General features: G+C 45.2%; 1 protein-coding gene across 8 annotated transcripts in view; it reads left to right on the top strand.

Moving 5' to 3' along the window:
• Positions 1 to 281: 281 nt before the first annotated feature.
• The window catches only part of hth (homothorax), a 365,547-nt gene continuing 340,654 nt past the window's right edge, over positions 282 to 25,174 (top strand). Inside the window, exons 1-4 of one of the 8 annotated variants that reach the window (XM_043415956.1) lie at positions 282 to 3,077; positions 10,398 to 10,657; positions 10,944 to 10,961; positions 15,573 to 15,714. In XM_043415956.1, the coding sequence (XP_043271891.1) occupies positions 3,063 to 3,077; positions 10,398 to 10,657; positions 10,944 to 10,961; positions 15,573 to 15,714 (435 nt within the window). In that variant the 5' untranslated portion in view covers positions 282 to 3,062. Of the gene's footprint in view, positions 3,078 to 7,373; positions 7,729 to 10,397; positions 10,658 to 10,943; positions 10,962 to 15,572; positions 15,715 to 25,174 lie in introns of those variants that run through there. The other 7 variants (XM_043415954.1, XM_043415952.1, XM_043415951.1 and 4 more) reach the window with 7 other exon arrangements.

The raw sequence follows: 25,174 nt of genomic DNA, 5'->3' as shown, positions 1-25,174 counted from the left end.
GAGGAAACGTCGGAAGGAAGGCCGTGGCTTGGGAGCGCGAGTGTGGTGGGGATGCGGCGCGCGAGAGTTGCGCGTTCGGGGTGGCGCGACGGAGAGAGGGCGCGCGCGTTCTCGCCGAAGGAAGTCTTCCGGACGGGAGAGAGGGCGAAAGAGAGAGAGAGAGAGAGAGAGAGAGTCGAGCGCAAAGCCACTCGGGCGAGCCACGGGCGGGCAGGGAGTGGGAACGACGAGCGAGCCGGGCGAAGCGCGCGCGCCGGTGAGCAGCGCGTGATCGTGGCGCCCCGAGCGGCGAAACGGTGAGCAGCGTATAGAGCGGAGTAGGAAGAGAGCGAGAAGGGCGCGTGTACGTGCACGAGTGTGTTCGGGCGCGTACGCGTCGATACGTACGCGAAGATGCTTCGCTCGGGAGCCTTCGACGAGCGTGTGTCAGTGTAGCGATGGCGGAGATCCATTGATGCTTCGAGGAGCCGTGCGCGGCGCCACGGTCAAAGGGGGCGGACGATCGGGGCATTGGACGTGGAGGAGGGGCGTGGCGAACGATCGTCCTCCCACTCCGTCCCGGTGCACCGCGGTGATTGACAGTTGGCGAACGACTGCGGACGGCGCAGGATCTAAACGCAACGCGCTTCCACGGCTCGCTTCGCTCCTTCGTCGCGATTACTATTTAACCCGTAAAGCAACACGGCGCGCGCGGTTTATATATTATTATATTATTACGAACGATATTGTAATCTCGGGGGTCCCTCGCGCGTTCCACCTTCGCTCATTGTTCGCGATACTCAACACCGTCCTCGTTTCTCCTTTTAACGCGATTTTTTATTTATTTACTCGACACCTGGAACACGGGCTTAAACGCGCGCCCGCGTGCCAACAACGTCCGCCGGAATAAACAACGCTACGGATAAAGCCTTCCGATCTCGTCACCGATCGTCGCACTGACTACGCCGCACCCCCACCCACCCCCTCCCCCCTCCCGCCCCGATCAACCCCTTCCTCGCTCTCTCTCTCTCTCTCTCTCTCTCTCTCGCTTTTTCCGCGCCACCAAGATTCTTAACTCGTGCGAAGTCGCGCGGGACATCGTGATCGGGTTATCGGGCTAAACGCGCGTGTTCGACGTCGCTCGCCGGAAGCTGCTGTTATACCACCGGGAAGACGCTACTCCCGAGGAATCATTGTTAACGAGAATGCCTGCGGGGAAGAACCCCCCGTAAATACCTCACACGATACACTTATTCTAAGGTGATAAGAATAATACGCGTGCTACAACAACTCCCGACGAGATAGCAGGCTCAACGTGTGTCGTCGTCGTCGTCGTCGTCGTCGTCGTCGTCGCACTCGCTAAAGGATTAATGTACATACGCTGATACATGCATACTTACTTGTGCGACGAGCTCTGCTCAACGAGCGTCCATGTGCAACGGGATATGTAACGAGAGTTATCGAGATTATCGGAGACGAAAAAACATAAATATAAACAGAAGACGGCCGGCCTCTCATCTACGACTATCAGCCTTCTCGTGGTTCTTATTCAGAGTGTGATTCGAGTGTGTTTGTGCGTTCGTGTATATCCATATATATATATATATATTTTTATTTATATACATATATGTATACGCTCGTCGTGTGTGCGCGTGTGTTTCTCTTCCTCTCCTGTCTCTGATTGTTACTACGGTGTAACGGAAATTCCTCGGCGGTCACCGCACGAGTGTCTTATTTATTGGTATACGTCACGACGGTGTCGTCGATCTGCGACTATCCGTAATATCGTATTCCTCGCTCGAAAAACCAGCTGAAAGACGCAACGAAAATACGTTCGGTTGAGGGATTCGAAGACGTATTTGTCGAGCAAGAACGTAAGCGGAGCAATATCTCCGTTGTTCGGGGCTGCGGATCGAGATTTTCGACACTCTGAATTTTTGGGTCGAGTCGCCGAAGCCGAGTGGCGGGAATGAAAAGATCGAGGGAGAATTTGCCGTGGTCGGAGCTACGTTAACCTCCTGGAGAGTGAGACGATTCGTGAATATTTAGTGCACTTGAAAGTGAAGAATTTCATTATTTTTGTTCAGTTTATTTGTTTGTTCGTAGCGTGATCGTTCGTTCGTGAGCTTGCCAAACGGTTTGACAGGTATCGGGTTCTTCAGTTAAGTGACAGTGCGCGGGAACAGGCAAGATTTACATACTCCGGTGTATGTAAAAAATCGTGTGAATAATCGTCGCTCAGGGGTTACTTGCTCTCCGGTAAATATCGGCACGTGCCGAAAGCTCCAGCAGGAATTTGTTTCTCCCGACTCCTCGGCATGACTCGATCTTCTCGCTGAAGCCCCGAAAAAATCGATCGCTTTTCGTTCAAGGCGATAACACCACCCTCTCTCCCGAAGGAGCCTCAGAGAATAATTAAGTCGACACAAGAAATATCAGCGAGCGGAGCAACGATGAGGAAGGACGAGAACACGAATTCGTCCCTAGCGACGCTGCATTGCTGACGCCGCTCGCGGCCGGTTAATACTTGTCCCGGGCCTCTTAAAATAAGCCAACGAGAGAGCTCAACTCCAGCAGAAATATAAGCCTCGGCGACCCAAGCATCGTCCAGGGGGAACTTGACTCGATCGGCATTGGCTATTTTTCGAGATCGAAACGTTCGAGATATTCCATCATTCGCCGGGGCACAACGGAAATATAAACTACGAGCCCTTGTACCATTGGCGCCGGAGGCGATCCCGGTCGCGAAGTCCCGGGTCGTACGTCGACCGGGAGGAGGTGTCGACCAAACACCTCGCGTCGATTTAAACTCGTACGCTGCGAGTATATCGTTGTTTATACACGAAAGGTATATTACGAACCGGGAAAAGTTGATACGGGTTAAGAGACCGAAAAAGGTCGAATAAACGAGAGACCTCTAAAGTGGTGCAAGTTCGAGAGATAAAACCTCGTCGTTGCGAGAGAGCGCTCCGAGAGAAGGGTGCCGCGAGTGTATTTAGGGGGTTGTATCTTCGTTACTCTGGGAAAATACAGCCGCTACGGTGGCTCAGCACGCAGAGTTCCCCGGCGCGGCCAGGGCGTTCATGGCGCAGCCAAGGGTACGTCTGTCATTCGACTACTAATATAAATATACTGATGCTATGTACAATAATGTTAGCCCTTAACGAGGAGGAACTCGGTGCCAACAAATAAGACTTTTCTTAGCAATTAATAATTATACTGCGAGTGTGAAACGTTGAAAATTTGCGGCGGGGGAAATGGTTGAGCTCGGGACTCTCGAAGGCTGGCGTACCTCCGACGCTTTTCCAAACGTTTTTTTTTCTCGTTCTCCTTTCTCCATTTTTCTCGCGCCCTTCTTTATCCTTGTTCTCAGCGTTCGACGCAAAGCTTGGCCCGGCGAGGTAAAATGTCTCTTGACGACGTGTCGCGCGTTACGACGAAATCGCTTCCGTCGTATAAACTTTTTCCTCGCGCCCCGCCGCCGGACGGAAGACCGGGGACGAGAAAGAGAGAGCACGAAAACACCGATAATCGCCCCGCGAGGATCTCGTCGAATAGAATCCGTGAATAAGTTTACAGCGCCGCTCTCTAGCGCTCGCGCTCGGGAAAAGTAAATTCGTGAATTTGGAATAAAAGTGCAATATTCCCCCGGCAGCATCGATTTTTATCGGTCTACTACTCTCCCGCCGTATTTACGATCGAGAAATCCCTCTTACCACATGTATAAAAAACATTTCAACTTTACGCGCGCGCGCGCGCACCCTTTGCGATGAACGCGGTGAGAGAGAAGAGCATGGAAAAATCGTCTGAAACACTTTGACGATCTCGTAAACACACGAATTACACGACTCTTATCGACATTCAGACTATCGATGACACCATCAATGATTCCAATGATAATAATACTCTTATTATTATCGATCTCGATTCGTAACTCGAACTTGAACTGCCACAGTGAGAAAAACCCGACGGCCGAACCGCACGCACGTGTGCCCCTGTCTCTCGACAATCTTTCGTGCTGTGTCCTTCGTTCGTTTCTGTTTATATTCGCATGTACGTCCGTGGATTCCTTACCACAGATTCGTAGTTTTCTCGTGTCGATCCCCGAATGGATGAATGAATGAGCGAGCTCACCGATCATTTTCCTCCTTCAAATTATACTCTGTTTTTCATTTACAAAACCAGATAAATCCCAACAAAGACACGGCAAGAGTTAAATTTTCGGGGTCTTCGAATCTCGCTCCATTTCTCAAGGTTTTTGGGGGGTCTTTGGTTTTTCAATTTCGACAAACTCGGAAAGATTTGCAGCTGAATTGTCAAAAATCTGGAAGCAACTGTTGTCACGCCTGATTTTTGTTGACTCGGGGAAATAAAAATGTCGCGATTCCCTTGAGAGGGATTGAAGTTGTGAATAATTTTGAATTTTCTCGAGGGTTTTAGTGAAAACGTGGGAGAAAAGTGTGTCTGGCGAATGATTTCCACGCATCTGTTTTAGCTAGCGCGCGTGTTTCTCGCTCGTCTCGTTTTTCCGTCAGGATGATTTTCGCTTCGCGGTCTGTGTGTGACAGCTCGAGAGTTCTTAATGCGCGTCTGTCGATAAATCGTGAAATATCGATCGATTGATTACTTAATCGTATGATAATTGGCTCGTATTGGCATTTGGTTTAATTTCGAAGTTCTGCCGGCTCGGATACGCCAAATTTCACATTGACAAATGCGCGCACACATTTCTCCGGGTGATCGAGATTTTTTCAATGCTGCTCGCGCGAGCCTTGGTCGCTCGGGATCCCGCGGCCCGTCGCATCGTGAACACGCGTCACCGAGAGAGACTTTGTACAAACAGAAACCATTTTCCCAGACGTTCAGCTCTCGCTCCCCTCGACTCTCCCTCATTTTTCCGGGACCGTTGGAAAAAAGATTTTCTCTCTCTTTTTCTCGGCAGCAATAATAATAAAAAACTGGAAATTTTTTGTTTGAGAAATTGTTCGAGCGCCGTTTCGTGTCGATTTATTTTTTCTCTCGTTCCTCCGTTTGCCTAACACGATAAAAGAATGTACACGAAATTATACGTACGTTTTATCTGCGATCTCGTTGATTCGATAAGACAAATATACGTGCGCGACGACGGTGAGTAAGAAAACTCATATTCAAGCTATAAACGCGGGTGTATTTCTGTACGTATTTAAAAGTAAAAAAAAATGTACATATACACACACACACGAGCAGATTACGGTCAGAGAAGCGTTAAAGCCAAGATTTCTCCTCTCGAAAGTGACGTCACGTTTAAATACGCGATGGATTAATCGTCTCGTGGATATCGGAAATCGCCAAATTGATAACGATCCTCCGCAGCTATTTCTTCGATTCTCGTTTTTCACTTTGGAACGCGCGAGCTCCCGCAGTATTGCTAGCTGCTATAGTGACGTGAACAAAGTCTCAAATTTTTTCAAAATCAGTTTTTTTACCCTCTGAAAGTGACTGCCAATTTCTGTTGCTAATTTCCCCTGTGCAGTCTCACCCGTCGGGAATTCCGGGATTTTTTTCCCGGTTTGCGCGCCACGGTACGCTAATCGAGTGTCAAAAAAGTGCGGCGATGTCGTCGAGACTCGAGAATCGTTGGAACACATTTTTCGGCTCATTTTTTCACGAGATTTTTTGGCCTGTGTCCTTGCTACCAAAAATTAAGAGGAGAATTTTCGGTGCAATGAGATCTCGAAAAAAACGCGTGAAAAATATTTTGAAAATCGTTTGTTCAGTTATTTATTTCCGCGAGTGTCGATCGGAATTCGCTTCCGAGCAGTTTATTCATCGAAAGCGGAGTCGTCCGAGTGCAATTATTTGTGGGATTGTTTGGTCCCCGAGTTTAAATATTTAAATAATAATAGAATATAAAAATAGCGGAAAAGCGTTCTCCGTCGGCGGATTTTCACGTGTGAGCATGGACACATGTTTTTACGTGCGAAAACAGCGTTCGAACGAGCGTGCTCGATAAGCCTCTCATTGTTGTCGATAAATGAATTTCGATTGTTCTTGTACATTCATTCAAACTCGTAATTACATTGTCACTAAATAAAATTGAATCTTTGAATAAAATAAACGAACCACTATTCCGGTCACGTTGTAATCACCGCGTCTCTCGTTATTTACGTCTTTGGTGCCTGACTCTCAGACGACGACGACACAAAAGTTGCGAAGAAAAACCTTGGTCGCGTTTACACGCAATTTACCGCTCAATTTGGCCCCAGGAACGTCGCGGAAAAATTGTGGCTAAACAACAAAAAAACGATATTGAAAGGAGCGAGTGACAGCGCAAAGTTAATAAAAAACGTGTTTATTCGAGTTGACACGGGAGTTGACCAAATTCTCACCGAAGAGTATCGGGTAGTTGACCAAAAATGTTGTCGATGTTTGAAATAAAATTTTGATGCAAAAAAAGAATGAAAAAAAAGTCGATTCCCCATTATGCGAAATGTCACGAATCCATTGTGCCGAATCGCGAGTAATTTTATGATTATTTTTTTCAAATGAGCGATGACGTATAACGTATCGCGATCGATGCCGCGCAGAGAGATCAACGACTTTACTCCACGCAAGAAGAGTATTTGAAATGCCGCGATCCCATATGTCTCGTTTTCAAGCGGTCGCGATATCCCAGAGGCTCGTGTGTTTATGTACTTTTTCAAATGTCAGCATCAATCGACGAAATAATGAGTAGCTGATCGCTCTCTCTCTCGGTAATTTTCGACATCTGCGTCAATTTTCGCCATATTCGTGCAAGCTTACACGGTATGCGAGGGGAAAAAAGAAAAAAAAGGCAAACGCGATAGGCTTATATAAGCGTGTCACAATTTCGCGGGCCGACGACGGGAGATCTAAGAGCTGACCCGAACAGATTTTTGTACCTGCAGCATTCCTTCGATTCTCCGATGCTTTAAACTCGTCAATATCACTCTCGCGATCTGTTGCTCGAAGTTTCACCATTTTTTTTATCGCGAAGAAACGCGCTCGAATCGTTGATTCCTCTATTTATCGAATAAATTGGGAAAATGCACAAAACCGAACGAAAAAAACGGATCGTGATATTAGCTGTTGTTCAGCGCTTGACTTGGTGTTATTTTGTAAGAAAACTGGTGTTTGCCTCGCGACATCTTTTTAGCTTTGTCGCTACTCGGGCCGCGTACAAGGACTGCGAGGCGTGCCCTCTCGCGGTGGCGTCGAATAACTAGCGCCGTTGTTTCTCGATCAGCTCGCTCAGTAGCAAGCGAGTTTGCGCCTGCATGTCGTCCCGTAAACTTCGAAGTATTTAGCTGAGAGAGTGAAGCTGAACTATACGCGTAAGCATTGGTAAGCGAACGCGGCAACGATAATTAGTGACCTTATAAGAGGCAGTCGGCAGATCTCGCAGAGATTGTCGCGCAGCCTGAATAAGTCGAACGCTGTGACGCGCGAATGTCCAATAATATTACGCGCGCGCGCAGCGTCACTACGCAGATAAATCTGGCGGGATAGCACGTACGTAACGCGTTCGCTTATGTTATTCCGAGAATTCCGATGGATTCGAATCTCAAAAAACTCTTGTCCATTGTTTTTGTTTTCTCATCTAAACAATTCTTCCATCTCGTGAATTCTACAAACTTGTACTCGAGTCCGAACAAGAGAGTGAGCGGCAATAACCTCAAAATTCTAACCGCGCCGGAATCGTCGAGAATAGCCGAGGAAATTCGCAAATTGAACGAAAGCCCCACGATTGTAAGTAATCATTGCTAAAACTTTAAGGATCCCCTCGAAAATCATAGCTGAAAACGCGCATGCGAATCCGTGACGAACATTTCGAAATTTTTCAATACGCCGAGGCACTTTTGACTACACAAACGCACACAAATATTCACTCGTATATATATCACGTGACTTCACAACACAGAATCTATTGCTGGATATACTTCCTCGGGGGCTCGTGCGCAACACGCGGCAGTTTAAAATATATTCCACTCTGTGTGAGAGAACTCGCGAGAAAATCTCTCGGCCGGTGGGAGAAAGAGAGAAAGAAAGAGCGACAAGTTCTCTCGCGACGAGTGATATCTTCATATAGCTGGGTAGCATAGACACACGGTGAACGTGAATTATTGGCAATGCCTTTTTTACTTGAGTCTCGTACATATTAAACTATACAAACGTGTATATAAGACTCTCTCTCACACACACACACACAAATACATTATTTCTTTCTTTTTATACCGGGGAGTCTGGGCAATTCGAGTTTCCATCTATTCGCGGCAGTCTCCGAACGTATTCACCTATAATACAGTTATGCACAGAGTCACCTGTACGCGGATAATAAATTACATATCGCGCAAGTTTTTTTTCTCGTTTCAATGCACTAAAGAGTCTTCATTTTTGTGTTCCCCTGAGAAAAATAGTGCTAATAAGAAGAGTAAGAATCCGGGAGTTACTCGGTCCGTGTGTGTGTGTGTGTGTGTGTGGTGTTTTTCGTTGCTTTATTCGGCGCGAGCCACTGCTTGGGAAAACACTCGCGCCGGACTTAACCTATACGAATACATTTTCGTGTTAATTTTTCCTGAGTGAGACGTATATATTCAGTCGGTTTTTAAATATAAGTCAACGTAACAAATACACGCATAATCGTAAATTCGTGGGCTAATTAAAGCAGATTTTTGTTTTGGTTTTTCTTTTTGTTTTGTTTCGTTCGCTTTTAAGGGGACTACCGAGGCCGGCTAATCTACTCGTGTTTAGGCTCACGGAATGTATTTATAATAATGTTTGTGTGTCGGCCCGATCAGCATATACATACTTATATATATTTATATGAGAAAGACGACGAGGAAGAGCCAGACCCGGAATGATAATTAGCGTCACGCGACGAGAGAGACCGTTCAACATCCATTCCTCGCGTATACGCGTATATATGCACGAATAGAGAAAAAATATGTAGATTATTTCTTAATTTCGTTTATTTTTTTCTTATTCTTCTTCCCTCCATCTTTATACCTTCTCGTCAAAACTATTTATGCTAATTTATCCGCGCTCTTCCTTCGCGTTTACTCGAATCTTAACCACAGCTTTTTTCCTTATCTGCCGGCCACGAGAACGTCGAGCAGGGGATCCTAATTATGTTACAAAGTCGATTATCCTATTTTTCACATTCTTCTTCCGGCCGCGCACGATTTTTTCTCATTCTCGTTGTTCTCACCTCGCTTTGACGATTCTTGAATTTTCAGATCACAGAACAGAGACCGAAGGGTTTGCTTCTTTCGGCGTTTATCGGGGGTCGCTCCCGGCCAACGGATTTCTCGCTGTTGTAGAGTCGATTGTCAGCCGTAATTTTCCTGGATTTCCAGAAACGCTGAAAACCATTTTCGCCAAATTTCTCACGACGCTTCAAACGGCGAGCTGGAGAAACGCCACCTGCGCGAGGGCGCTCGCCCTTCGGATAACGTTGCAACGACGTATCTCATGGGCGTTCGCCTTTTTTTTCCAGTTTTTTCGATAACCGCACATTTCTTTCTTCCTCCAAAAAATAACACATTTTTTCTCCTCACATTTCCTTTCCCATTTTTTCTTTTCTTCTTATTCTTCTTCATACACGCCGCGAAAAATATGGGAAAAATGTTGAACAATGAGACGGAAAAGGCCTGTGAGGGCTTCGTTCGTTCGGGGCACTGCTCCGCCAACGGCGCGTTTCCCCGCGAGCGTACAGACGTGCCAAATGTATCATTAATTTCGTCAAGTACCGGTTTAACCATCCCCGCACACGTACGCATACTCATCAACATATGTCCACCTTTGTATAGCCATGGCTACGCTCTACGGTGTGAACGTGTACACGCACGAGAAACGAGGTGTGTACGAGGTGTTTTCCTCTCCCCCCCTTCCCCGGCCCTTGCCCTTCTCCCAAATCCTCCCACGATCCACTTAACGAACGTTTCTCCCTCCGCATTACCTACTAATATCGACGCAAACGTTTGCTCGTACAAAGACTGCGTTTTTTATGGGAGTGGAAGAGAAGGAGAAAGTCAATGGAAGGGCGTGTTTCCGAGTATTTTTGAGAAAAACCCTCGACGGTTTCACACTCGTAGAATAATTGATGGGAATCCAATCGAAAAGTGAGAAAAGTGAGAGTATAACTTATTTGGGATTCTTGTTGCTACGATCGCTCGATTAAAAATATTCGCGACGGCGTGCCTCAATTGATAAAGTTTCGGGTGGCTGAAATTTTGATGAATCTTTGCAAAATTTCATGGGCCAGAGAGTTTGGAGTTTATTGATGAAGAAACCATAAGCAAAAGACGCGTGATAAAAATTCTAAGGAGAAAATAGTAAAATTATGACGAAATGGAATGAAAAAAATGTTGAAATTTTTGTCTGGAAAAATACTAAAATCGATCTGTTGTGAATTTCAGTACGACGATGGCGCGCTGCACGGGGGTTACCTCGAGGGTGGCGGCGGAGGTGGTGGTGCAGGGCTGTACGATCCTCACGGAAACGCGCGAGGTGTATCGGGACTCCATCACAGCCCTCACCTCGGTGGTATGGGGCCGACGCATCCTCAGTATCCACCTCCACCACCCCAACCTCCGCAGCACGTATTAGCAGCGGCAGCGGCTGCCGCCGCCTCTGCCTTACCCGAGGTCCAGAAACGCGACAGAGACGCCATTTACGGGTAAGTTTGAAAGCTCCGATGCCAATTTGACGCTTCCGTTTTATTGTACCTTCGGCTCCGTACCCCAATTACAATGTCCTACGAGCTGGAGTACTTTGAGGGCTTTTTTTGCACACGCGAGCTCGAAACGTCGCTCTCGGGGCTAGAAGAATAGTCGTTTGTATGTGAATAACTGTAATAAAGTAATGAAAGCGGGATTATAGCTTTGGAAGGGGCTCGATCGATGTTAGGGGAGGGAGATGCGAACGAGTCAATTTTTTAATTTCCTTTATTTTGCTTATTTCAGGATCGATTCTATTTTTGGGTATGTCGCTGAGAATTTATGAAATTCAAACGAATCCAGCGATTCGAGCACGTTGAGCTGCTGGCTGAAGCTTTTCGTGAGGTGAAATAGTGGAGGATAACGCGACTCGAATTTCCTTAGCAGTAAATGAAACAAAAAGCTGGAAATACGAATACTCAATTGGATCTCTAGCACTGGACACGGTCCAGTTACTTTTACGAACTATCGTAGCCTCATTATCGTTGGAAAAGTCGTGAAAAAACGAAGAAAAAAAAATTTGCTCGTCCGTCACGAAGAAGTAAAAAGTTGGGATCGAGGCTGCTGCGCTGTTGTTGCGAACGCGAAAATTAATTGCACCTTGCACTCCCAACAACCCGCACGCATCTCGGGACAAACCGCGGGAGCGATTTTTTTACTCCTTCCTCTCCCTCTCTCTCTCGCGCTCTGTCACGCGCCTCTCTCGTTCTTTCGTCGCTCGCCCAAAGGCTTGCAAACGGAGAATAAGACGTCGATAATGGAGACATCGAGCTCCAAGGGAACCTTATCGGGCCGTACGAACCGATCCGTTTTGTGCATACCGACCACGATTTCTCGAACACCTTTTTTGCTCGTTATTTCATTTGTTGTATCGACAAAACAAGTTTCCATTTTTTTCTTTTCAATCTTGCGAGAAAAAAAGTGTACTCGGTCGACGAACCAATGCGATTTTTATTTTTCACCATCGGTGCATTTATTTTTTTTAATCAATTGGAACTAGATTTGAGGGAATATCAAGCAGCAGGACAGTCAATTTCTTTACGAGGGAAAAAAAGTTTCCTTTTTTTATGGAAAATTGGCATTCCCTGTGAAATGAAAACTGTCACGAAGAAACATTTTTCATCAGGAATTGGGATTCGAGAGCAACATTTGCGAATCGCCGTGTGAACGAACGAGGAAGAGAGACGAAGTAAAAAGGAGTCTGTGCAAGAAGACAAGAAGCGCATTTAGCGCCCCTTCCCTTTCGCCTTGTGATTTATAGTCGCAAAAGATGGCCCGATTTCTGGTATACCCGTGCGAAATTTGAGCGCGCGCGCGGCAAACGGGAGCTTATTATTTTCTGCTAACCTGCAATTTGTCTACTCGTCGTGTGCCCGAGATCTCTCTTTCTCGCTCTATTTTTTTCTCTCTCGCTTGCTCCCCCTTCGAGGGCGATTCCCTCAAACATTCTCGGAACGCCCGGATATTATATTCCAAGTTTTTCGTGCATAAGCGAACTCTTAAAAATCTCTCTCTCTCTCTCTCTCTCTCTCTCTCCTTCACCCTCGGAGGCCTCGCGCCCCCGCCCGAAATTCGAGGCCCCTTGGCCCAGAAAGATTCTCGAGTATCGCATTCTTTCGCGCGCTGAAAAAGGAAACGAGGAAGGAAGAAAAATAACGCGGAATATGCTGACGGAAGGAAATTTTCTCAATTAAGACAAACTCATTTTTTTCGACGTTCCTATAAAAAGTCCGCACTCGGGAATCAACCATTTCCGTCAAGTGTTTTATCCTCATTATTTCATTCGTGTGTTCTCGAATATTTCATCAACTCAAATCTTTCAATTTATAATTACTTTTTTATTCAACGCTTCTCGAATTAAAAGTTGTAAAAAAAGTTCATACATACGAATATCCATGCGAAGCCGACAATCGTCGTCGAGAAATGAGAGAACGCGGCCTCGAGGCACTTTTTTTATCGAACCTGATTAATAACGCAATTAAAAATATGCTTTTTTAATTTTTATATTTTTACATACATTTTTTTCAATTCTCAGTCTTGTTCGAACAAATTTATGTGGACACATTTATGTTCTCTTTTCTCCTCGCGTTTCTTATTTATCCGACATTTATTCTCGACTCTCGTCACATTTTCGTTATCAGCGAGTGCGCGTGGATCACGACTCCGTAACCGGGATAACAGCAGTCTGGACCAGACGCTAACCGTCTAATTGATAAGCTCGGACAAAAACTGTTGACTTAGAATTCCACGTTCCCGCAATCGCCAGACGAAAAATCTCCAAAGTCGTAAGATTTTGATCGTTATCTTGACCTTTTCTCTATCAATATCGGGATCGATAAATTGACAGATTAGAAGGAGATTAAAAAGACGCAAAAAAATGTTGAGAAAATGGGTTTTTTCGTATTAGGACAAGGAGAAGATGAAAAAAAATGTCTCGAAAAAAATGCAGTATAAAATAAAGGAGAGAGAAAAAAAGGAATGAAAGGGACAGAAGGTCATTGGGAAGTTGTGTGTCGATGGTAGCCGGGGCGCGAAGTAGTAGCGGCAGTAGGTTCACGGCCTTATGGCCCGGGGCATAAAACGATTCGGAACGAATTTCGACAAATTGACGTTGCCCGCGCAGACAGCGTCAGCTCTTACAACGCTGCCGCGCGTTTCTTCTCTGTGCGTACAATCGTGCAAAACCGAAAGGAGCTAAATTGACGATAGAACCGCGAGCGCAGGCGAGCCCGTGCGCCAACGTTTTAAGGGCAAACGATTTCGCGTCGTTTCCAGGAATATCAGTGCCCAGAAAGTCGATGCAAAGACGGAGAAAAGTATATCGTTGCCTTTTGAATGAAGAATTTTCCAGTTTTTCCGATAGTTTCGAGGCCCAACGAACGCAACGTTTTTTACTCGCCATTTTTCAAGTCCTCCCTCGGGCCTCCTTCCTTCCTCAGTGAGCTGATTGTCTCCGTTTTTTCTTGAGCCTTTCTGTTTTTCTTTTTTTTCACTTCTGCTTCTTCGAATAATGGTCTCAGTACGCGGAGAAGCGAAGAGAGGAAAAAAGTAGAGAGAGGAAAAAAAGCACAGGATGAAAAGAGAGAGAATCTCGCTGAACAGAAGCCCCATAACCGCCCTCGCAAGAGAACGGCCCTTAATGCGAGATCGTGCGCGATAACTTGACCGAGCACAGACTCCCATGCACAGTAGCCGGCTAAAGTCGAGTGTGAATCTTGCCTCCTTCATGTTGTCGAATATAAAAGAGAGAATCTGTCTGGTGTAAAAGGAAGAAAAATTAATGACAGCCATTGCAGCCTCGTGATCGTCGGGCATAAAAAATTAAGGGATACAAAAACATCCTTGAGACTTCATCAGTTGAGAAACTTTGTTGAGAACTTCATCGATCGATGAGATCCGACACTGGAGCGCTAAATCATTTTTTTTTCATCGAAGCATCCCTGAATTCAGGAATTCAAAATTTCTCGCTGTTTTAAAATGTACATTCGCCGGATGAATCGGTAGGCAGAGAATCGCTTCGTAAAAGGGAATAAAAGTGTGCGGTTTTATAAATTCAAAGTAAAAGATAAATTATACGGTGCTTCGGACGATTAAATCTCATCGTCATGTCCGTATTTGATTCTCGAATCAAATTCCTCCGGCTGTTCGGTAATCATAACGCACTTGTATATTCACAAGCCCGTAAATTCAATGGAACAATGAAAAAAGGCCAAACGAATGTTTCGCGCCACGGGTTTGCTCGGCAAAAGCCGGGATGCTAGACACACTTCTCTTTCTACTCTTCCGGAAACCACAAAACCGCAAATTCCCCAAACAGCGTTCAACGACCAATCATATCATTACCTTTGCGGTCACATCGTCCTGACACCTTGTTTATCAGTCACCGTTTTCTCTCTCCCTGCATAGTTCCCCACATACGACGTGCTCCAATTTTTTTACACCTCGTCGAACATTAATCCATTTCGACGTAACATTTTTCTCGTAAATGTCATCAAATTCACGAAGATTCGTCATTAAATCGCGAAAGCTGTATCAATTCTCCTGTAAATCGGTTCTCCGTGCAGGGAAATATTTTCATTCGTTAATTTCAAACGTGAAACGTCCAATTTTTCAATCCCTTTTCCCTCAAGTTTCACAAACTTGCAATTTTTTTTCACCACTTTTGAGGCTAAACACGTCCTTGATTCAAAATTTATTTTCCCACAATTTTCAACACTCGGTATTTATTTTGTTGTGTTCATTACGACTGATTTTTCGCACGAAATTTTCGTTAGGGTCAAGAGTTTTTAAAACCAACTGTATCGAGTTACCGCGAGAATCGATGAAAAAACGATCTTTTATGCCCATATACGAGTGTGTATAGCTGTATACACGGCTATATAAATTCGAAGAGAAGAAGGAGGATCAGTCGAGTCCAGGGTGCAACGATAAACAGCTGCTTCTCTCCCTGTTCTTTCGGCAGATAGTGTTGCATGCATGCTCGCCAGTGGCAGAAGCACCGGCTTCCGTCGGATCGAGAGAACGTTATATTCGCGCGCAAAGTCCCGCCTTTTGCCTCCGTTCTTTCCTGGCTGGCATGCACACACACACAAGCTCGAGGAAGCGCATCGACGGACACATGCACCGATGCTTTGCTCTCTTCGATCTTGCTTCCGTTATAAGCTCCTCGTAACAGCATTTGATTCAGCCTCGTTTTCGTACTTTTCAGATTTTTTTTCTTTCGGTCGTTTTTCTCCTCCAAAATTTCACGGTTTTAAGGCTGCTTTGACGCATTTTCGTATGATTTTGTTTTTTTATCAAATTTCTGCTCTCTCGTGTATTTTTCTGGACATCGTGGTCGTACCGTTTCTGATAAATTTGTTGTTTTTGTTGCAGACATCCCCTGTTCCCGTTGCTCGCACTAATATTCGAAAAGTGTGAACTCGCGACGTGCACGCCACGTGAGCCCGGTGTTGCGGGCGGTGACGTTTGTTCGTCCGAGAGTTTCAACGAGGACATTGCGGTCTTCTCAAAACAGGTGAGTCCTAATTTCGTTGAACGCGAGTCAGTACGAGATCGGATGAAGCAGAAATGTTTTATCGGATAAAGTCGAGCCGGAATTACGACTGAGACGTCATGAATCCGAGGACGTTAATCTGGAAGGTATTTCGGAGGGGAAATCCTCTGAAAAAAACGATCATTCGTCCATTAGGCACTTTTTTGTTCCGACGATGAGCAAGGGGGGAGGGAATTCTCGTAGGAAAAGGACTTTCAGGGGGGGGGGGGGGGGAACGACTGCGTCGAAGATAATCGGCGCGTTGGGAAAAGCGTTTTTAAGAAGCCACGTGTGAGACCGAGGGAAGAAATCCGTGAAGAATTTTCGACCCTTTTGGCTTTCCCTGTTTTTTTAAACCCACACCGCACGAAAATGAGCTCCAGAATTATTTTTGTATCCCAACCGCTGTTTCTGTACCAACCCTCTAAATAAATCCCACGTTCCGGACTAATTTCTTCGGAGCGAGAGAGACAAAAATTGAAAAAAAAAAAAATATCTTCTCCTCTATAAAAGTGTGCTGTGAGACGCAGCCCGACGCAGCGACCAAAAAAAATTCAACGAAATCTTTTTCTCGACCTGCTCCTCCGGGATCTCGAATCTCCGACCGACTCGTGTTTTTTCAAGTTTTCCAACAAACCCGCAACTCTTTCATTCGATCCATCAAATAATCCAATTCCCATTTAAAAAATCGACTTTTTCCCCCCAATCTTCCGACTCGTACGCGCACGTTCATGAACATATCTATGCAACACACTCCGGGACGTAATCCGAGAACGGAACGCGCGTGCGGTCGCGGGCGCGAAACAATTTCGGTCCCTTTTAAAAACTTATATATATACAGCCATTTCGCCGTCTACATTCCAGGACGCAAACGTTATACTTTCTCTCTCTTTCTCCCTCTCGCTGCCGTGCTCTTTATTTTTTCTCTCGCGATCTCTGGGCCAGCCGGGCAACTTAAAAGTTGCTTGCTTTTGCTGCAAATTTCTTTTTGCCTCCTTTACGCGCATACATACACGCGTGTATACATGTATGTACATTCGAAAAACGCGATCGATCTTCGTTGGGCATTTCTCTCAGCAGCACACGCTCGAGAAAAGAGCAACCGGTTATTCGAACGTTCACCATCAGGAAACCTCCTCGGCCGAGGCCCACGCTTCTTCTCGTATTCTTCATCTTCTTCGGATTTACTGGCTGCTCAAGAGACCTCGACGGAATCTCCTCTGCTCCCTGCCTCCCTCCCTCTTCTCCTCCTCTCGTCACATCCGTCTTTCTATACGTATATATATTACTTCTGTAATACACGCTCTTCCATGGGGAATTATAACGTAACGAAAAACCTTAGCCTCCTGCGCACATCGTGTCCCCCCTCTCCGTGCACTCGAGTACAAAAGCTTGGAGCGTTCGAGAGCCTTTTTTTAACAGATTTTCAAAATGGAACGATCGTTGAACGAAAGTCGTAAGAAAGTTGAGTTTTCAGTTCGAATTGTGGCGTTGAAATTTCGTTGTGATTTTCAACGAGGGAGAAAAACAGCGTGAAAAACATAACGAAATGATAAATAATTAGCAGATAAATGAAAGTACGAAAGAAAATTTGGGATCGAATGATGAAACGTGGAATAAATGAAATAATAATGTAGCGTAGTGGGTGATACGGTGCGCGAGATAAAACCTTCGTTTTACCGAATTATATTGCGGGAGCTGTAGCGAGAGTAATGTGTGCAGAGAGATCGTGTGGCGTTTAACACCGTGCGCCGCGCGCCCGCGGTTGGCACGGTTCTCGCACGACGTCTTTTATTTCCACGTGTGTGTTGATTCTTGCATTTTTTTAATTACCCAGCACTTTTCCTCTCTCATTCCCTCCGTCGTTTCCTCTTCGTCTTGCTCTTTGGGTCTGCGCGTTGCCGAGATTTATTCTCTCGAGCATGCGCGAGAGGACGAAAGAGAAAAGAAGGGAAATAATGAAAAAACAAATTGTCGACAGGTAACACGGGTAGCTGGAAGATCTTGGGCTTTTTCGAGTGGCTTCTCCCTCGCGATAACGGAGATAAGAGTTAAGCCCTCTACCGGCAAAGCCCTCGATGCCACATCATTTTTTCTCATTTCTTATACTCTTATACGTGTTTCTGCTCAGGCTGAGACGAAACTCGTGCGTCTCGGTCGAGCTTTTCTCACCGGTTACACAATTTTTCTCTTCACCTCCGTTCCTTCGTACTCCACGAAAATGAGAATAAAATGATTTTCTTTTTTCTGTACTTCGTAGTCCAAACTCGAGGTCTTTTGGAACAACAAACATTACTCAATTTCTCTGCTTTCGTGGAATTTCTTCTCCGATTCTACCGTACGAATCGAAGGGATTTTATTTTTTTCTTTTTCATGATGGATGCTGAAAGAGAACAACGCTGAAACTCAGAAACTCTATACCGAAGGTCTCTCCCTCGTCTCTCTCTCTCTCTTTCTCTCTCTCTCCCTTTCGAGCAGGTAGAAAAATTCAGGGTTCAAAGGGTTTCGAATCCTCGACTCAAACGGCTCACAACTCCTTCTCACTCTGTTCCACGCACCATGATCCACCATCTTGCACAGCCTCCATCACGAATGAGCACGTTCAATCGTTTTCCTGCGTTTTTTCAAGTTTCAAAGAGAATTTTCTTTTCCAGAAATTTAACAAATTATTTCGAAATAATGCTGAGGGATCGCGAAAAAAAGTGAAACAACGAGTTGAGAAAAAATTTCGTTGGGCCCCAAAAGTGTTTGAGAAACACATGCGGAAAGTTGGAAAAAAAAAAATACGAAAGTTCAATCGACCCGACGTAGCGTAATTAATGCTTCCAAGTTTCATTGAAAATCGGTACAATTCCGATAATTCTGGCACGCACACACGCCAGTCTGAAACTCGAGACCCGAGGATCCGTGTGTGCCTTTTTCATTGGCATTCTACACACTCATATACCGTAAAAAAAACGAGCACGCCGTGGGCTCACAAGATAAGCAGGTGACAATCCTCTTGCGGCCATTTTTTTTTCACCGCACAACGTGCGAGGGGCCATAAGCCGCGCGAGGTCTGCGTCCTGACGACGTCGTCACTCGTCGATAGTTGCCCGGAGATATACAAGGCCCGGACAGCTCGTTTTATACCTAGCGAGACGACAATAATAACAACAATAATCACAATAATAACAATAATAGCGATAATAATAATAATAATAATAATAATAAAAAAGCGACCGCACACGTTGCTCGTCGTGTAAGACTCGCGGGAATATTCATCACGAATTTTTTAACATTCGAGCTCAATCTTGAGCAGCACGTGAAAAATAAATTTTTCAGTCAATTATTTATTGATTCGTTGCGATATTGAAACGAAAATTTGCATAGAAGAGAAAAAAAAAAAATAGGAAAATTTATGTAGTACCTCGTTGCAAAGATCCAAAGTTGTCGAATATCGAGATTCCTGAAAAAAAATGCGTCCAAATAACGAATTTTTAATTCAAATGTACGAGGCGATGCAAAAAAAATGTTTTGGACGCTCGTACGAAGTACGGAGGGGGGCTCCTGTCGTTGAAATAATGTTGGAGAGACGGGAGAAAATAGTGATCACAACACCACACGAGGCATGGGTCAGAGAGTCGGTGAGTGTGTGCATGGGCATAAGAGGGAGAAGAGCAAAAGGGAAATAAGGGCGCTGCTCATTTCGTTGGCATTGTAAATTGATCTATTCAATGGGTCCGCGCTATTATCCCCCACGGGTCCCCATCTTTGTGCGTCTTTCTCTCTCTCTCTCCCCCCTTTCTCAATTCGTGGTCGGAACTGCGGAGTATCGGCTTCTGCGGCGTAAAGGGCAGAAGGACTTGGGTTTCGGTGAGGCAGGAGGTCTCCGCATCGCCGTTCCCGGCATGTGTGCGTCGACGTATCTAGGACAAAGTTTGGAGATGAAAAAGGAGGCAGGAAGGTCGCGCGAGGCCGCGAGATTGGCCCTTTTGAAAAGGAGGCGATATGACTATATTCGTGAAAAAAAGAAATAAAGCGATCGGGAGGGGTGGGCCGGTGAAAAGGGCCAAAGGAGGAGGAGAGGGGGGGCAAGAAATTTTGCAGCTTGGTTGCATCGCGCCGAAAACGTGCCACGAGGATATCCCGCTGAGAATTTCTCGGTCCCGCTGCGCCCGTTCATTGTTATTCCCGGCCCTTTTTCTTCTCCCTTCGCGCACCAGGGCCCTCTCTGCGCGCGCGCGCGCGCGAGGCTCTCTTTTACCTGTGCTGATCCACTTCTGCACGCACGCGCATGCGCGGTGCGCCGTGAGACTACTCTGAATTCACGTAAACTTCGATTGCTCACGAGAAAAGGGCTCGAGCCGCTTTAATGCGCTTTCAATCCCTTCGGCTACGCCCTTCCGCTCTTCAACACCGCTCGCTCTCGTAATTACGCTTATACACTACTTTTTTAATATGCATATTCTACTCCGGGCTGAAAGGGAGAGGGGGGAAAAATGGCTGACCGCGAAGTGAACAGCACGGAATGAAGAAAAACGCAGCAGGACGTCGTACAACTTGTCAATCTATAGATATTCGCGCATACGTGTTTATACAGATGAACAACGTGATGTAATGCAATATAATGGATGGTACGTGGCATATTGAGTCGTGAATGAGTCGAGCGACTCTCAAGGGATTTGTTGCATGCCTTTTAAACGAGTTTCGCAGTACCGATCGTGCCTTTGAAATTATTATACGCGCACTCCCCGCGACGAGTGCTCCAGCTCTCTGTTTCATCTTCTCGGCTGGCTCGCTCAACATCCTCCTCCTGCTATGCCAAGAATGACAACGGAGTCGTTCCGATAAAAATACATGCGCACACAGAATCAATGAGCTTTTAAATCGAGTAATTATTTGTTGTCCAATGTTGTCCAATGCTTTCGAAGGCTCTTGAACAACTGTCAAAAACCACGTGGCCCTCTGACAGTTACCGTCCTCCAATGGCCCTCCCAAATTCAAAGTCTTTCCTTCCCAGCCTCGATTCAGCCGAAGAAAAAAAAGAAGCTCAGCATTTTCTCCGAGTTAAAAGCTACCTGGCGTTCAAAATTGTCACGTTTTTACCGGAGCCTGCAATGTTAAAACTCCAAATATAATATATGAATACAAATCTATATACTTAAATTCATTTATAATGGTAGCTATGCCAATGACACGTACTTGGCCCGATCTGCCTACCCAAAACTACCGATACCCGCCGTTTCGACTGTTGCTGTTGCTCCTGCTCCTGCTGCTGCTGCTGCTGCTGGATTCTCCGTTGGGATTTATTGGCGCAATTAGAATGCACCTCGGGGGCATTAAACCCTCGTAAAACGTTGGCCCGCACTGACGGCCTGACTAATGCCCGCGACATCGGGGACCATACACACCCATACACGAACACACTCACGAATCAACTACCAAAGTCCGCACACCGCGACGCACTTACGAAAGCAAACGCGCGTGCTACCTGCCTGCTCGCTTGAACTTTCGCGCGCCCACGACACCCTAAAATTTCAAGTACACCCAATAAACTCTCGACTGACTTTTATATACCTTCAATTTATACGAACACATCTATAAATAAGCGTCTTCTTGAGCATTTTTCTATCAACAGTATCCTTCATTTTTCCATCTTTATATATATACTTTTTTAAATATACGATCCATTGTATATTATCGAACTATCGATCAAACGTTTTGTACAATGCTTGCTCCTCTCATCAGTGCAACGATGACAGTTATTTATTGTCACCATTGGAGAGGGATTATTTCCTGTTTCCTGCCCATCAAACGTTAAGGTTTTTACACTCTTTCGGCCACCGCGTTATTTCGGATTGATATTTATGAAATTTTCGGTCAAATTGATGGAAATGGGGTCGACGGAACGACGAAGAAAGTCGGTTGCAGTGGTGCGGGATCGTGAACTGATCTCTGATCTGGTGAAAATGATCGTGGCTGCCCCCAGTTTGGTATGACAAAATTTCGAGTTTTTTCATACTTTTCAGTCGCGGATTATTTTTTCCATCGCGGTTCTCAACGCCGCTCGTCGAACGTATTCTCGTGATAAAGAAAAACAGTTTCGGATGGTGGCGCTCCCATGCTCGGGCGCTTCGCATCTCTCTTTCTCGCGTTGGCCTTTTTCTCTTTCTCGTTCTTTGCTGTTGAACAGCGTAAACAAGCGCAAAGCCGGATTATCATAATCGCGATAACAACGCCGCCGCAGGCCGGCCGCGACCGCTTCGACGACGCGACGACGAATGTCTCTCTTTTCTCGAGACTTTGTAGCTGCATTTATACGCGAGTTTCTCCTGTCACGAACTTATATTTTTATAATTCCCTCCGCCGAAATGCATCTTCCTTCCTCCCTTCGATCTCCCTTCGAGACTTTTTTATTCTGTATTATTACAAACATTTGAATACTCATTGAAACAACGGCGACTCGGATCCGATTCTTCTGGTGAATGAAACTTCAAAATCAACTATTCGAGCCTCCTCAAAAATCTAATGGCAGCAGCTGTTGCTCATGCTCATTCGTACCCAACTCACTGCATCTCAAAAGGGACTTTATTTATCATTAAAATCACTGTTTTAATCAAATTCTCATGAGTACATCATATTACGTAATTAAGCAACTTTGTGCATATTTATCACAAGCTTCCTTTTTAACGAGAATTTTAACACTTTTGGCGCTAAAATAAATCATCGGTCAAGCGAACGGGTCAGCAAAAGAATTCGTGTTCTCGACACGAGTTATAATTATATATATATATATTCATACGACTCGCGTGCGTGCGTGTGTGTTATGTCGAGAAGACAGGAGTGAGCAAGTGAGACAGGATTCGAACCAGTTTAGCTCGATGACGTCAGTTACGAACGATCATGACGAGTCTCTCTTTCTCGTAACGTAAAGCGTGCGCGAGGCAGAGAGAAAAAATGAGATGGATCAACGTCGGAGCGTCCTGCAGCGACTGATGATTCGAGACCGATTTTCGCATTTGAGTGAAAAAAAATTTCCTCGCATGTCTACTGAAATCAATTATTTACGCGATAAAGTTTTATTGGCACGTTGTTCTTACTGTGTGCAGAAATTTAAGGGAAAAAATATATTTAATGACGTTTCATTGAAATTAAACTTAAACTATCAATTACTTGAAGTTTAGCATGGTTTTTTTTCCTTGGTTGGGGAATGGAGGGCAGACATTTAGGAATGGTTCGAACTGGAATTCGGTCGATTACGTTCTCTAATAGTTTCATAGTGGACTGCCAAACTCAAAGCTCAATTTGGTCGTTATGTGACGTGACCCTCACTTTGGAAGACAAAACGACGAATTTTATTAGCCCTCGCTGTACGATCATTCATTTTTTTTCTTCTCCTTTTTTTTCCCCATCGTTTCTGTCTTTTTCACTCCACCAAACCTACAATTTTCGTGATTATCGCTCGCCCGATTTGTTTTCAGCTCTTACACAGCACGTTCATCCACTCGTGCCTCAACAGAAGGCGTCGACACTTCCGGCCTTTCGGCCAAAACACGATCATTATCCAATCGTCCCATTTTTACTGTCGCCTATCGTACTCGATTCGTTTAATCTATCGCATCAAAGATTTTTCATGATTTTTTTGACGGTTTTTCTTTATCTCGTTTCTCCTTTGGAGCTCTCGCAGTTTCGAGTAATGAATCATCGAATCCATCACGAGGGATACTTTTAATTCCCAAGGAAATTCAATACTTTGTTTCTCAGTTGAATATATCATCGACGAAACCTTCGAATTGGAGAACGCCGAATCAATAACTCGAGCAAGAACGAGAAAGCTATGAAAAAGAGTGAAAAGTTTAGGGAAAGCAAATAAATTTCTCGCAGTCACAGAGGCAAAAATCCCTCAGGCTAAAGTGAACACGAAGGCGCAGGCGAAGTTTGAAGGAGGATTTTAGGAGCCTGAAAAAGAGCGAGGTACTTGAGAGGGAAAAGATTCTCGCGGTGACCTTGCTTGGGAACTCCCGCATCACAGTTCCGACGTTACGAGGGCGCAAGGTCCCTTCGCTCTCAGGCGGCGCCAAGGGCCCGCTTGAAAAACTGACCAAACTGAATTCGTTGTACATTGTTTTACTGTCCCCATGGGTGCGTACCCTTATTCACAAAACTGACCGAGTGAAAGTCACTCCGAGTTATATTTTCTTCTCGTGCCCCAAAATTTATCTCCCATAAAATATAAACCGCCTGAAAAAATTCAATCAAATGAAATAAACATTCTCACGTGATTTTCACTATAATTTTCCACCTTCCCGTCATTAATAAAAGTTTTTTAAAAAATTTGATTAAAAAATCGATTCGTTTCGAAGCACGGAAATGGATTCGAAAATATGGATTGATTTTTATTGTTGCAACAAATCGATCGTATCGATCGTTCGAAGCGGCGATCCGATACCGTGGACAACTGCCCGGTAAATCTTAACGGAGGATCGAGCAACTACGTGTATTATCGAGTGTAAATCGATGCTCGACGATCACAAGGGCGTGGGTCGACGCTGAATTTAATCGGCGTTAGCGCCATTTTGTTTTCGAGCCATAACGATATTCGTTTTCGAGCCGAGTTCGTGCTGCTTGAACGAGCATGTACATCACGTGTGTAGTTCCAATCGTCAGAGAGCAGAGCACCGAAAGGATAGGAGCACACTCTCGAATTTTCTTCCTCGTTACATCGAAGGTACATTCGCGGTGGCGCGATTCTCCAAATATTGGCGAGCAATATTTTTCCACTGGGTCTTTCAAAAGCTCCGAAATCGCGCGAGAGAATACGAGCGATGGGAAATACACGGAGAGTTTATTTTTCCTGCCAACATTTCACCGAATGTTCCTTCCTGCTCTTTCTCCCTGGCATGTTCCTCGAGCTAAAATCGTGTGCAGTTCGACCAAAAATCTGCGTTTTCTCTACAAAACCGAACGATCCGTTGTTGCATCAGTTTTATTTATTTTCACAATTACGGCCTAATTGAAAACGTTGGCGGAATGCAAGTAAGCTCATTCGATCCAGAAATAAAATGTGTTTTTCGCTTCGAATACCAGCAACGAGCCATTCTTCGCTCGGGATCTCCGTTGTCAATTAACGATATTTTCATTTCCTGTTAATGAGATCAAACGAATGGAAGGTAACCAAAAAAAACCTTCGCACCTCCGTAGAACAGTCCAAATAAACCGGAACGATGAGCATAAAAAACGTGAACCGGAGCCTAATCATCACCGTGACTATTGTTTCAATCAAACAGCAATGTTTTTACGCGTTCGCAATAATTGTGCGAATTTGATACAATTTACGATCCTCCACGCTCGGTTTAACCTCAAAAATTTATCTTGCGCCGCCGTACTACTTTCCGAACAAACCCTCGCGCGCATTTCTCTCATAATTCTATCTCGCTCATAATCTCCATTTCCGTACGAA

The sequence above is a fragment of the Venturia canescens genome, chromosome 4 (genome assembly GCF_019457755.1).
Source record: "Venturia canescens isolate UGA chromosome 4, ASM1945775v1, whole genome shotgun sequence".
NCBI lineage: Eukaryota > Metazoa > Arthropoda > Insecta > Hymenoptera > Ichneumonidae > Venturia > Venturia canescens.
This window is presented reverse-complemented; position numbering and strand designations above follow the sequence as displayed.